The sequence below is a fragment of the Polistes dominula genome, unplaced genomic scaffold (genome assembly GCF_049000335.1).
Source record: "Polistes dominula isolate Pdom_NZ unplaced genomic scaffold, Pdom_raw_medaka contig_73, whole genome shotgun sequence".
Classification (NCBI taxonomy): Eukaryota; Metazoa; Arthropoda; class Insecta; order Hymenoptera; family Vespidae; genus Polistes; species Polistes dominula.
In genome coordinates, this window is record NW_028300951.1 from 5,897,238 (window position 1) to 5,911,646 (window position 14,409).

General features: G+C 30.6%; 1 protein-coding gene across 1 annotated transcript; it reads left to right on the forward strand.

Annotated features, from left to right (window-relative positions):
* Positions 1 to 5,347: 5,347 nt before the first annotated feature.
* On the forward strand, positions 5,348 to 11,687 carry CPR14 (cuticular protein 14). The gene is made up of 4 exons (XM_015325400.2): positions 5,348 to 5,506; positions 9,351 to 9,484; positions 10,311 to 10,588; positions 11,104 to 11,687. Exons 1-4 carry the CDS (start codon positions 5,492 to 5,494, stop codon positions 11,106 to 11,108), a joined length of 432 nt encoding a protein of 143 aa, XP_015180886.1. The 5' UTR covers positions 5,348 to 5,491; the 3' UTR covers positions 11,109 to 11,687.
* The last annotated feature ends 2,722 nt before the right edge of the window (positions 11,688 to 14,409 follow it).

Genomic DNA, 14,409 nt, shown 5'->3' on the forward strand with positions numbered 1-14,409 from the left:
GAGAAAGAAGAAGATACTCGACTAGAGAAACATCCTATTCATCGTCTTCTATTTCTCGTAATGATATCCTTTACGTATCGTTATACATAGATATATTTCTATTTTATATATGTGTATGTGTAATGAATGAACGGATATCTCAACCAAAAGTGATATCAGTCGCTTAAATAACATAAGCGGATTTTTATCCTTCGAAAAAACTTATACGCCCATCTAACATTACGTAAACTTTAACGATCTTACATTAGATTAAAGAGAACAGGTTCAAATTAATAATGAAATACAAATAGAGATAGCAATGTTAAATGAAATACCTTTTGATTAGGTTCTCAATTTAATTTGTACGAAAGATTAATTATTCGATTCGTTGAAATACATTTATTATATTTATTAACACGAATGTGAGATGTATATAATATAAAATAATCGTTTATCATCAATTCGCGACCTATCCAAAAGTCGATGCTCAATCGATTCGTGTTTGACGTTCTCGAATGCATACGTAAGTTTTAGATTTGCGTTAGATTTGATTCTTAAGCTATGACATATCTTTCTTGGAGTATATACTGAGATTATATATTATGCAAGCTCTTCGCTTCTATACATCGCTTTTTTTTCTTTTAAACATATAAGAAGATGCGCGCATATACATATATATTATTATCTATATAGATATAAATATAAATATATAGCTATATCAATACTTATATGTTAATGTGTGTACGTATAATATATACCTATATATATACTTAGAGATACATATATGTATATTCGCGGTTTTTAATATGCACCGACCAACGTTGAGATTTCATCTTCTCAGCTGACGTACTCGAGTCGTATGATTTGCCCATAGTCGTGCCCGTACAGTCTTGACAAGAAAATTGTTTTCTTGAAAATCTATCCACGTTAATCAATAATAGTTAGTACTTTTCTTTTTATCTCTCCCTCTCTCTCTCTCTCTCTTTCTTTTTCTTTTTTGTTAGTAGCTGAACTCGTGAAAGATTACAATTTTTAATTCGTTCGTATAATTGATTGAATCGGAACTACGCAACCCCGTTTTTTTTTTCAACGTGAATTCTCGAATTCTATTTAATATACCGTAACGTTTTTTCTCGAGAGATTTCTTCTCATGACGAATAAGAGAGAAAGAGTGAGAGAGATCAAAATAGGGATTCGAAAATCTTTCGAGAAGAAAATCATGCACATTCTACTATGTGTTAGCGTCACATGAATGACACAATGTAAATGTCGATATATGGTCGTGTAACTTAACCGAGAAAGGTTGCATATAAATATTAATACATACATTTATTTACTTAGTTATTTACTAACATTAGTAAATAAAAGTACCGAAGATTAATATCGGACAATGTATGGTTGTTTCGTATTGAAATTCGCGACACGTATGGATATGGTTTTACCTTATGTACGATTCGTTTCGACGAAAAAAGAAAAAAAAATGAGGAAAAAAAGAACACGAAAAAAGGGTAGCCCCTTGTTACGTTTGGATGAATATTTCTTTTCTTTTCTTTTCTTTTCTTTTCTTTTCTTTTCTTTTCTTTTCTTTTCTTTTCTTTTCTTTTCTTTTCTTTTCTTTTCTTTTCTTTTCTTTTCTTTTCTTTCTTTCTTTCTTGTTCTCTCATTCGACCCGGATTTTGTAATTTCCTGAGAGGATTCTCTCGACTTCCACCTTGAGATCGAGTCGTGTCTTGCTTTCGATTTCGGTCTAACGCACGAATCCTCGCTTTATGAGGTCGTTTCGTCTCACGAATAACGTTCTATCTCTTGTTCCTTTTCAACACATTGTCGTTGTCCTTTTTCTTTTTTGATTTTTTCTTTTTGGACAAAATTTTATTCCCCAATATCGAAAAAAGAAAATAAGTTAATTGAATAAACAAATGGAAGAAAAATAATGTAACGTTTTTGTTTTTTTTATAAATTTTGACGTAAATGTCAAAATCATTGTAACATCTACTTTGTACATTTAATATATGAATTTAAAAGTTAAACCATTAGAGAAGAAATAATTTAAATAGACAAGAAGATCTGATTTAAATGTTAGATATTTTTTCTTACTTTTTCAATCATAAATTTTGCAAGCATAAGTTTTTCAGTAATGTTTTTAGGTTCGGGGAGAAGAATTGGTATATTCATAATTTAATTTATAATTGAACATTTATCCAATATTCGTGTTCATTCAGATCGAAGAAGAAAATCCGAAGAATTTGAAAAATCAAAGAGGTGTTCGTTTTACGGTTTAACGACCCGTTCCTGGCAATGTAATGAAACATTATGGCGGCTTTTTAATTAGTCATACAGAGATGCTGAAAAGATACGACGCGTAAAATGTGAACGACGGAGAACTGTATTTAACTATAGGTGGATATAAAAAAAAATAAAAAGAAAAGGAAGAAGAAGAAGATGGTAAAAAAAAGTTCATAAAATTTCCGAATGTCATGCTATCGGTTCATTGGCCACTTCATTATAATAATTCATAAAAGTCTTATCTCTTTATTTAGCAAGGTGGGATGTTTCGGAGAATTCGCGAAATTTCAAGATTACTAAGATTGCACGTGACGTAACTCAGATGCAACATAACATAAACTATTTTACGTTCTTCTCTTATATTTTTATTTCTATATTTTTTTTTTGTCATACATATTTATGCTAGTTATTATGACATTGAACTAATTGTAAAACAAACAATTTAGACAATTTTATGATTTATTTTATATTACGATTATTTATATTATAAAAATATATAATAACAACGAAATCGTATAATGTAAATAATTGTAATATTGTGAAATAATTTATCGAATGAATCTTTCCCTATTATTTTTGACTTACTATTAGTGTTCATTGTTACAAATATTTATTATTAAATATAAATCTATTAATTTTATTTTTCAAATCAAATGTTTTTTTTTCTAATTTTAAAATAAAAATTGTTCTATTTAATACGTTTTGTTACATACGAATCATGTTATTCAAATCAACGTATATTTTAATGCGTTTCTCATCACGAGAATAATAATAAAAGATACTTCGTCGTTTTCGTATTTAGAACTGTATAATCCATAAAATATATTAAAAAATTTTAATTTACTATGAATAATATTCTTCTAATTCATCGAACGATAAAAAACCATGTATTTGTCGTAATGTTTCTAGAATATAAAATCGCACACGGAACTCTCTTTTTTCCTCTATCTTTTTCTCTTTCTCAAATTTCTGAATAAACAAAAAAGAACAAATTCTACTACGCGAATGCTAATTAAAACGGGGGAGGCGATAAAAATTTCGCACGACTTTAGAAAAAAAAAATATAATCTCGTCATGGAGGATACTAACAATGATTAATGCATTATTTTCTAAAATTGATTTTTTTCTTTTTTCCTTTATTCGATCGACGTCAAAATTCGTCGATTACCTTTTCTATTTTTGAGAAAATTTAACGAGCCTTTCGTCAGGGTTTCGTCTTCGTTGTCGTCGTTGTCATAGCTTCGAAGTACGCAAGGAAACTGATTTCACGTCCTGAGACTCATGAAAGGAGGAGGATAAAAGAAAAAGAAAAAATACAACACAACAAGCAATCTAAACGGAAATATTACCCACTCGTTGGATTTCCTGTTAGCAAGGTCATGAAACACGAACTGATTATAAAAAAAAAGAAGCTTAAGAAACAAACACCACAAGTGTGAGATACAACGTGAAAAAGTGTAAATTAGCACATTAACTAAGCAGGATAAATCGAGAAATGATAAATGTGTTGTTATTGGGAATATATTGGATGTATGATATAGATATTGATCTATGTTGATAATAATATTAATAATGATGATTCATTATTATTACATCTCTTTATGTAGAAACAATACTAAATGCATAAATACGTTTATCATGACATTTGTCTATTCGTCTCTCCGCAGTGGAAGAAGCTTTTAATTTTTATTAAATTTAAACAATAAACGCGAAATATCGTTTTGGATTTCGAATAAACGTTATTGGGAATGAGAGAAAGAGAAAGAGAGAGAGAGATGTTAATTGATTTCAATGGAAAATTTCGTACCGTTGAATTTCTATGAATCTTTTTAACGTACACATAGCTATGAACTTTGATTGACTTTAATAAAAACAAAAAATAAGAAAAGAAAGAGAGAAAATAAAAATAAAATATTTACAATTAAATCGTTGATCGTAGTTGTTGATGTTGTTGTAGTACATTCTCAGAACACTGAATATCCGTATATACAAAAAATGAAGAAGAAATTTTATATAATAAATTTCCAATAAATTCGTATTATTTTCTTCGGACGAAGATTAAAATTGAAGAAAAAAATACTTTCGCGGAAATCACGATTCTAATACGAACGAGTTATTCTTGTCGCTTCTAATAAGAGTTGTTCGTTCCGTTAATCAAATTCCTATGGATAAAGAATAAGAAAAAGGAAGAATAAGAAGAAAAAGAAGATGAAAGAAAAAAAGATCATGAAAAAATTGTCTATACATTTTAAACGCGAACCGCGTGATTGATTCTCGCGTTTCGCGTGAACACACGCAAGATTATTCGCGCTTTAAAGAAAGAAGGATTCAAATAATCAATGGAATATACTCAAGGCCTTATCTATCAACTACTAAGTTCGCGAAAGAAACGACCTAGACATTGCGCATGTGTGTGTGTGTGTGTGTGTGTGTTTCTTTCTATTACGATTTTATTATATTTAAATACAAAATTCGTAACGCGTAATATCTAATTTGTTTTTTTTTCTCTTTTTTTTCATGTAATATATCATACAACGTATGCATGTATGTATATGTATGAATATATGTATATAATTTTATTTTTTTGTTTGTTTAGTTAAGATAAAAGTATTCATTTCTATCGATTAAATCTTTCTACGAAAACATACGATTCATGTATATACTATATATATATATATTTGAATGTCGTAATAAAATCTGTTACATACGCACTTTACACGTTCATATAAACTCGTATGAAAGTAAAAGAGAGAGGTATCTTTCTTTATTTAATTTCTTTTTTTTTTTTTTTAATTAAAGAAAAAAAGAAATATAAATCAAAATTTAATACCAATATTTATGAAAAACGTAACGAATCTAAAGTAAATATTTAAAAAGAAAAAAAAAAACAACGAAAAAATCAAAGAGAAAAAGAAAGGATTGAAAAAGAAAAAAGTAAACAAAAGTAAAAATGAGAAATGAAGTCGTAAAATAATCGCGAAATATGTACGTGTCACGTGGCAATGCGAAAAAGCTCTCGGAGTACTCGATATATCCGATGCATTTTTCCGAAGATGCACTGGTCAGAAGGAGTGCATTGTGAAGAGGGCAGGGATGACCCCTTTCACTGTACCACGTTAGTACGGTCGCGTATATAAAGAGCCGAAGCATCTAACGATGAAGCACAAGTACCAACCCATCTGTATCCTAAGCTCCCCGACCGGTGTCAGTGTGACCGAAAGAGATTATGTACACTATTAAGGTAGGTAACTTGACTTTCTCACTTTATCTTAATCTTCAATTATCTATTTATCTGTCCATCCATCCATCCATCCATCCATCTATCCATCCCATCCATCTCTTTTCTATTCATTCTATCTCTCTTACATTTCATGTCTCTTTCTACTTTATTATTATTTTTTTTTCTTTCTCTTTCATATTCTGTTATCGTTATCTTTGTAAATCCTCGGCGCGTGCGGCCACACGCGCCACAAATAAGAAAAAGATAGACGCTAGGTGTTATTAAGAATTCGTTCTAAGCTAACAATAAGATACACAAGTATCAAACCAGTGTTTAACACAACAAGAAAACACGATCTATTATAACTCTACGATCAATCCGTCTCTACGTTCTTTTCTATCATATTTCTATTTCTTATTAACATGTATGTATAACATATCTTGTTGTTGCTTTTTTCATTTGCTTTTTTTTTTATTTATATTTAAATCGTTACGTCGAACGATTTTTATATTTTGTGTCATTCTCATATACTTTATGTGAATTTTCTCGTTTAGAGAATCGAATCATGGGGTGTCGATTGATTTCAAAAACGAAATATCGTCTACCTGTCACAATCACAGTAAAATGTTGCTCACTCTCATTCTTGAATTTTTTGTTCTTCTTTTTTTCAATTGTTTGTTTTTTTTCTTCGATCACGAATCGTTACTAATGTTACTATGATGATTTTTCACGATTTAAAACTCACATTCGTTAACGATCCTCCTTCTCCTCCTATCTGCGAATACTACCTCTCTGTTTCTTTTTTGCATAAATCTAGAAAAATATTTTTCATCGCGCATTCCAACTTTTGATACTTTTTTACTATCAGCCTTGATAGAAATATTGCAAAAAAAAAAAAAGAGAAAAATAAGAATCACGAGAAACGTTAGAAAAAAAAATAATAATCGTTGATACCGTTGCTAGTTTCGCATTAAAGAAAAAATTATATATAAATGTGTATATAAGTAAGAAATAAAAAAAAAGTAGAAAACAAAATACATTTCCATTAGATCGTTCGATGATCGGTGACGGCGGAGGCGGCAAAAGCATTACGTGCTATGGTTTCCGCGAACTTCGCTCATGCAAACGATAAAATTTGTTTATAACTATGAATGTCTCAACGACGTAATGCCGCACAAATCTTACGCAGTGTTCCTTAAGTATTTCGCAATATCCTCTGGTTCATATGAAACACGTGATAGCCTCCCTCTTTCTCTTTCTTTCTTTTATTATCTTTCACTCGCAAGATTTAAATTTCATTTCACCAGATATAAAGCAAAAATTAAATTAGTATGATAAAATGAAGTAAAACATTGATAGTAATATGATCGAACTCTATCATTGATTAGAATTAATGAAACACACACACATTAATCATTTTTTTTTCTTTTTATCCAAATATTGAAAATATTTTCTTCACGTTTTCTCTTATAAAAATAATATTGTGCATTTTTTTTCTATTTATTTGAATTTGCCTTTTCTTTATGAAAAATGAAAGTTGTGACGTGTATAAAATTCGAACATATTATAAAAAGGGTATAAAATTTGGAAAAATAATTAATATTACAACTACGAATAATTGATAATTGCAAAATATGAAATAACCGAGATGACACGTTTTCACCGTGTAATGGCATTCGTTTAAGCAATAATATGCGACATCAATGAGACGCATAGAACATTTAGTTACGCACACGCACATTTCTCTGGGTGAACGTATCTTCTTCTTCTTCTTTTTCTTTTTCTTCTTCTTCTTCTTCTTCTTATTCTTCTTCTTATCTGTTAATTTTTTCCTTCGAAATATTCTTCTCAATTCTCGCGCAATTTCGTCGTATTTTCTTTGAAAAGAAGAAAAAAGAAAAAGAAACGGGGGAAAAAATATTAATCTTTGAAAAAAAAAGAAGACAAATAAAATTAAGCACGCGTTCAATGAAAAAGATTAATAATATTGCTCGGTTGATTACGTTTTATTGCCTGGTCATGTAACTTATCGGACATGTATGCAGAAAAATAATTGAAAAATACGATTGTAACTCATACGATCTCACTATCTATCGTATTACTTCTTCATTATTTTTTTTTCATACATGCATATATATAAACATATATATGTGCATGTATATGTTTTTCAATGACTATATCCTTCATTAGGTGACTGGAACGATATCATTGTCATTGAACACGTCGCGTTGTACACCTGTCTTCCTGTCGATCCCACTAGACGCTTTTTCATTTTTAATTCAATTTTTCTTTTGTTCTTTGGATAAGACTAACAAGAAGACCACATATTGAAAACAAAAAATTCAAAACTACCATAGCTAGAGATACCATTGCGACCAATCACAAGAAATTCTTTCGAAGGATCGAAGGTAGATCCTGTTGCAAGATTATGGAAAAATGTGACTTTCAAATGGGAAAAATTTGAAGTGCCTCGAGCACGCCCGATGCATCTTCTCTTTCTATCTCTCTCTTTCTCTCTGTAACTTCATGCACCGAGTCTCCTGCATGATCATTTGACCTTATGAATGGAAGGAGCATCCTCCTGCAATGTCGGTTCTTCTTTTTCATTTTTTTTCTTGTTCATCCTCTCTCGTTCTTTCATAATCCTGTCTCCTATCTCTTATTACACGTTACTCAGAACCGGTGGATACGCCATCATTACCGGGTTGGTAATTCCTATTTCAACTCGTGCAACACTTATGAAATTTTCCGCACTTTGTCATATTTCTCGCTCGTCAAGCGTAATAACTAACTTACGAATCGATTAGCATTTTAGATATCAATGATAACTACGTGCCAATTGGTTACTATGTTTCGTGTAATCGTTAGCGATAACGTTGAATGAAAAATTGGCGAAGAAAAAGAAAAAGATAGAAAAATATCATCCTATAACATAACTCGCGTTAAATTATTACTATGAAAAATGTATGTTTTCGTTGAAATTCAATCATATTAATGTTAAATACTAGAATTAAGACAATTTTTTATTTTTTAATTACAAAATAAAATAAAATTTTTCAAATCAAATAAAAACACAGAGATCAACGTTTCTTTCATCATTAAGAGAAGTAAATTACATGACTCGTTTTATTTCTAAGAAGGGAGAGAGTATTAAAGAAAAATATGCACCTACTTTGCGTACACTTGGTACCACTTTTGTCTTGGCATTACGTTGTATATTTCATAATGTCATTTGCAATGACGTAACACTGCGCTCTCTCGGTGCAGTCTCTTTATATCTCTTCGTATCTATTGTATCTCTCTCTCTCTTCTTCTTCTTCTCTCTAAGCATTATCATCTTCAGTTGCCCTTTTGCAGACACGTTCCACTGTGCCACGCCATGACACGCGCGGTCGTTACTTTCACGAATTCTATGAATATTTGAGCGTACCCGAAAGCTATTACAAACGGTATTTTCAATACAAAGCGGCCTTTTGTTTCTCTCGGGAATACCATAGACTAACGTTGTTGGCCGACCAATTTGTTCGTTTCTCAATCGACTTTACTAATTCGATCCAAGTGAAAAATTTAAATTTAAAAGTGACGATGAATGTGTTACGATTATACCGATCCTTTTTCACTCCTACACACATATCTTATATTTCTTTTTGTTTTTTTATTGTTTTTTTGTTTGTTAAAAAACTTTTCTAAGCACACACCTTCGTTCTTGTTCTGACGATATCGAATAATATTCATCACATCGTGTTTAACATCTATTATTCGCATAAGTCTGTTGAAAGTATGAAAAGAGTAATTAAAACGCAAATGTGTTCGAATAATAAGAAGATGGCACCATCTAATGAAAATAACACGAATGTTATTGCAGGTGTTGGTGTGTCTCGTACTTTGTACGGCAGGAACCTTTGGCGCACCTCAACGACCATCGGGTGGCGCTGACAAGGATGCGGTGATTACGTCTCAACAACTCGAAGTCAATTTCGATGGCAATTACGTAAATAAGTAAGTCGAGACGAGACAAGACGTTCAACGTTCAAATCGAAATAATTTTAACTAGGATAAGAGAAATGTTCTGTCAGTATATCTATTCTATATTCGAGAATATCATAAGTTGTCACACAAACCTTTCTCTTTTCGAACAAACGGATCATTCTTTTTATAAACGTCGATTAAAATTCTCTTAATATTTTCTAATTCGAATATTAAAAATTAAACAAAATTATCTTGTGTATTTTAAAAAAGTGTTAGGAAAAAAAAGAAACACAAAATTGAAGAAAGTACAATCGATAGAATACTTCTTTCTTCTACTAGATCTCTCAGGTAATCGATAGACATCTGATCGAAAGATCACAAACTATAAGAATAGATCCGTAGAGTCCTATTTCGCATGGACGAACGCAGGTAGTTTCAAAGTAGTGACCGGTATCCGCATGGCATAACGTTAAAATGCGGCTTCTATTAGCATACAAGAGAAAAGTTACAATGGGCAAAAGACAAGAAAATAAGTAGTAACCTGCCTAATGACGTTCGGCCCGTTCACACGCGGACGCGCATGATTCTCGCCCACACTGACGACGATCAAGACGACGATGACGATCCTTCTCGTTGTTATTTTTTCTCTCTTTCTTTTCTTTTCTTTCCTTTTTGTTTGAAATACTGACACAAGATTCTAAGAGTATTGTTAACCGCGAGTAGGTCGTGTTACTTGTTGCACCATACGATTCCTTTTATACACGAATATATACATATATATAAATATTTCTTTACTTTATCCTATTTACCTATTATCCTATCAGTTTATTGAATTATTTCCTAACTTGTCGTTCAGTTTCGAAACGAGCAACGGCATCAGCCATCAAGAATCCGGCCAACCAAAACAAGTGGACAACGAGACTCCAGTAGTCTCCCAGGGTTCGGACTCTTACACGGCACCAGATGGACAACAGGTTAGCATAACGTACGTCGCTGATGAAAATGGATTCCAGGTTCAAGGTTCGCATATCCCAACGGCACCACCAATACCTCCTGAGATCCAAAGGGCGCTCGAATGGAACGCGGCTCACCCCGAGGAGGATGATGGTGGTCAAGCCAGACCGAACCCGAGAGGTAATCTTTTTCTTTCTCTCTCTCTCTCTCTCTCTCTCTCTCTCTTGAGAATTAAACTATTCGGAAATACGGACTATCCTCCCCCTAACCATTTCTCCTTCTTTGTACTGTGGTGGTTTTCATTGGATGCTCGTTTAAAAGGGCAACCCAAATCTCAACTCAAGTCTCTGATCGATGCTAACTACTTTACCGTGGCTTTCTTCGATACCCCGTTCCTATATACTTCTTGCCCATTACATTTGTTTCCTTTTACCTTCCCGTTCAAAAGCTTTTGAGAACGATTGATTCCTATGGAATCCTACTGACCACGAGACCCGGTTAACCCAACTTTCCTGCTGCTGTCGATTTCTTCCTTTATTTCAACTAACGAGAAGATATCGTTTTACGATATATCAGTAAAATTTCATTAATCCATTGTCAATATTATCTCATGCAAATTGTTTTCCCATTATTTTGTTCCTTCTGAAAGAAAAGACATTTTTGTTTTAAATCTCTTTGTTTATTTTCTCTTACAGGTTAAACAGCGAAATTTTACCTCAAATGTGACCTGATTCCAAGCCAGCTTGCCATGGATAGAACCGACCCTCGAGCTACCTACGCAAACCATAAAAATAAATATAGTTTGGTATATTAATCTAGGATTATACACGTAACCGAAAGCAAAAGGCATTTCAAGACCGGTATATAATAACTATATACTTCCGCGATATTATTTTATATATTATTATTTGTATAAGAGGTATGACGGATGCAAAAAAAGAAAAAAAGCAACGAAAAAAGAACAAAAAAAAACAGAAAAAAGCAACGGAAAAAGATAAGTAAAGTAACGTAATGAAAAGATAAAAAAATCATTTCTACAAATAACAACGCACCGTAAAGCATCTCACGAACGAAGATTTACGTTTAATCGAGTTGCTTAAAAAATACGAACACACGTAGCAATTCCATCCCGCGTGTTTCGTCATTGGGTGCAGTGCACCGATCCACCGTGCTTAGTATATAGATTATTATATATAATATATATAAATATATATATATATATATATATACTTAACTTGTGATTTTTGTATATAAATAAAAAGAATACATTCTGCCGAAATCCGACCGAGTTTATCCAAATTACTATCGTTCACACTAGTTTAACCCTAACCAACTACCCACCCTTTCTACCGCCACCTATTCTTAAATAACGGCAGTTAACTGTATAAAATTTTCATGTAATTCACTTTATGCAAACGGCAATTATTAAATGCTTAAAAAAAAAAACTATGATGTATCTTATAATTATTTTTCCCATATTCTTCTTCTTTTTCTTTAAAATATCATAAAACGACTGATTACTATAATTAAATGTTTGTATTAAGATTGTAATTCAAGTGTTATTATCAAAATCTTTTTCTAACAACTATTAATTTTTCTGCTAGTTTATATTTTTTGTTTTGTTTTGTTTTAAATATAAAAATTGTATATAGGATGTTTGTAAAACAAAATCTGTTTCTTTTTTTTTCTTTTTACTAAAAACACATAGATTTGAGTACAAATTTCATTAGAATCTATAGAAGCACTCACGCCTTTCATTTATTGATTTTGGTTCAGACCATACGTTCGAGTTAAACCGAATACGATAATAAATCCGAAGTCGTTCAACGTTATTTTCGACGTTACTTTAAGTGCAATCTTTGGTACTTGAATTAATCAATGATCAGTATTATAAGAAATAATGGTAGATCGATTGATACTTTTATAGAAATGGGAGTTTTTTTTTCTATTATTTTTTTTCCAAATAGTCGTCGTCCACTATAGCACCATTTATAAAGAGTAATCTTTGATCTTTAATTATTGATTCAAATAAAGACTACTATTATTTTTATTTTTCAAGACTAAAAAACCTGAATTTCCCTTCTCTCTTTCTCTCTTTCGATTAAATGCATTTACCAATTTATTATTTTGTATAATTTATTTTGAAGATGACTTTGGTGAAAGTAAAATACGTATACGAACGATATAAGTTACATTTATTAAATATCGACGAGTATATTTCGATTACATAAGCGAATTAATCGATTTGATATTTATGATATACGACAATTTGCTATTTCCCGATTCATCTTTCTAATAATAATACAATACCTTAAAATAAAGTCTAATTTTATATGATATAATTACTTTTACGAAGTATAAGTAATTATACTCTGATACGAAACATCTTTTATAATAATAAATCGTCTCTGTTCTAAGTTAAAAATATTTGCAAGAGAAATTTTTTAGGAGTAACATTTTGAATGAAAAAAAAAAAAAAAAAATGATAGAAATTTGTCAATGAAAAAAAAAAGAAAAATATAGAAAGTTTAGTAATAAAGTTATATAAAGTCACATCAATCGTTGAACTACAACGAGGATGCACACGCGTTTGGTCAATAAAATCGATAAAATAAATTACAAATACAAACGTTAAATAAAAAGAAAAGAAGAAAAAAATTACAAACTATACAATATGATTCACATTTCGTAAGAATGTATATAGAATTGAATGCCTTACTAGAAGCCAATGAACGTTTTGTATACACACACACACACACATACATAGATGCATACATATCAATACAAGAGTATTTTTTGTTAAATGTATTAGCAAGATCGTTAAACGTCTTAATTACGAGCTTTCTACTCACGTAAGAAACTAGCAACTCGTGAATAGCATGATGGGGATCGATTATGCACGTATGATTTTGCTCATACCAATGATGGACCTTTCTTTCTGACATACGTATCTCTCTTTTTACTTTTATAATATTATTAAACCGTTACCGCAAGAATGTCAAATGTTAAAATATACACTATTATGTTCGATGACACTTTTCGCAACGCATGATTCACTCCCACGGAAATGACGTAATCACGTATTCGTCGATGAGATGTTAATCGAAATAGAAAAAATAATATTTTCGTTAGAATCGATCTTTTTTTTTCGCAGTGAACACGATCGAGCTATGATCATCCAACATTTATTGATTATCTTAAATATTTTACACGATTAGCTTATTTATTTATTGCTAAATCGAATCAATGATTATTCATAAAATCGTGTTAATGTAAATGCGTTATTGATCAAGCTATTAGATTAGGATTTATGTATACTCGTACGTATATCGTTTTATTATAACATTATCTGTGTTATAGTAATTAAATGTAATTATTAACTGTGTGAATTTTCAATGATAACAAAGCAATCATCTCTCTCTCTCTCTCTCTCTTTCTCTCTCATGGATTCATTCTTGTTTTAAAGTAACACTTTAAACTTGCAAATCGTCTTTATGGATAATCCAGTACTTTCACATATAGTGCTATTTAGCATCATTTCACACTTATGTATTACGACTGCTATTCGTTATGCAGAAAAAACTACGTAGCTTCTTTTAAAGTTGTGTCATTGAAACCAAACAAATGTTAAATAAAACAAAAAAAAATGAAGAATCTTATTATCTTTCAAAGCTGTCGTTAAAATTAATAATTCATTATAATTCATAATAAATGACTAACTTATAATTTTAATTTCTACGCAAATACTTACCACTATATTCGTCTATACACGTTTATTTTTTTTCTTCTTCTTCTTTTCTAGTAATATTATAAATCACAAAAATCTTTGCCATTCAATTAAATCAAATAATTATGCATAAACGAGAAAAAAACACCATAGGCGTGGGTATATTTTTAAACTTATATTTTATAATTAGTTCCATGTATTAAAAATATATATATATATATATATATATATATATATATATATATATATATATATATATATATGCAATTATTGT

What these genes read in the sequence shown, in the direction of transcription:
- CPR14 (XM_015325400.2), top strand. An exon ending in GATGGCAATTACGTAAATAA is followed by an intron (nt 9,485 to 10,310) that starts GTAAGTCGAGAC and finishes CTTGTCGTTCAG; the next exon opens with TTTCGAAACGAGCAACGGCA.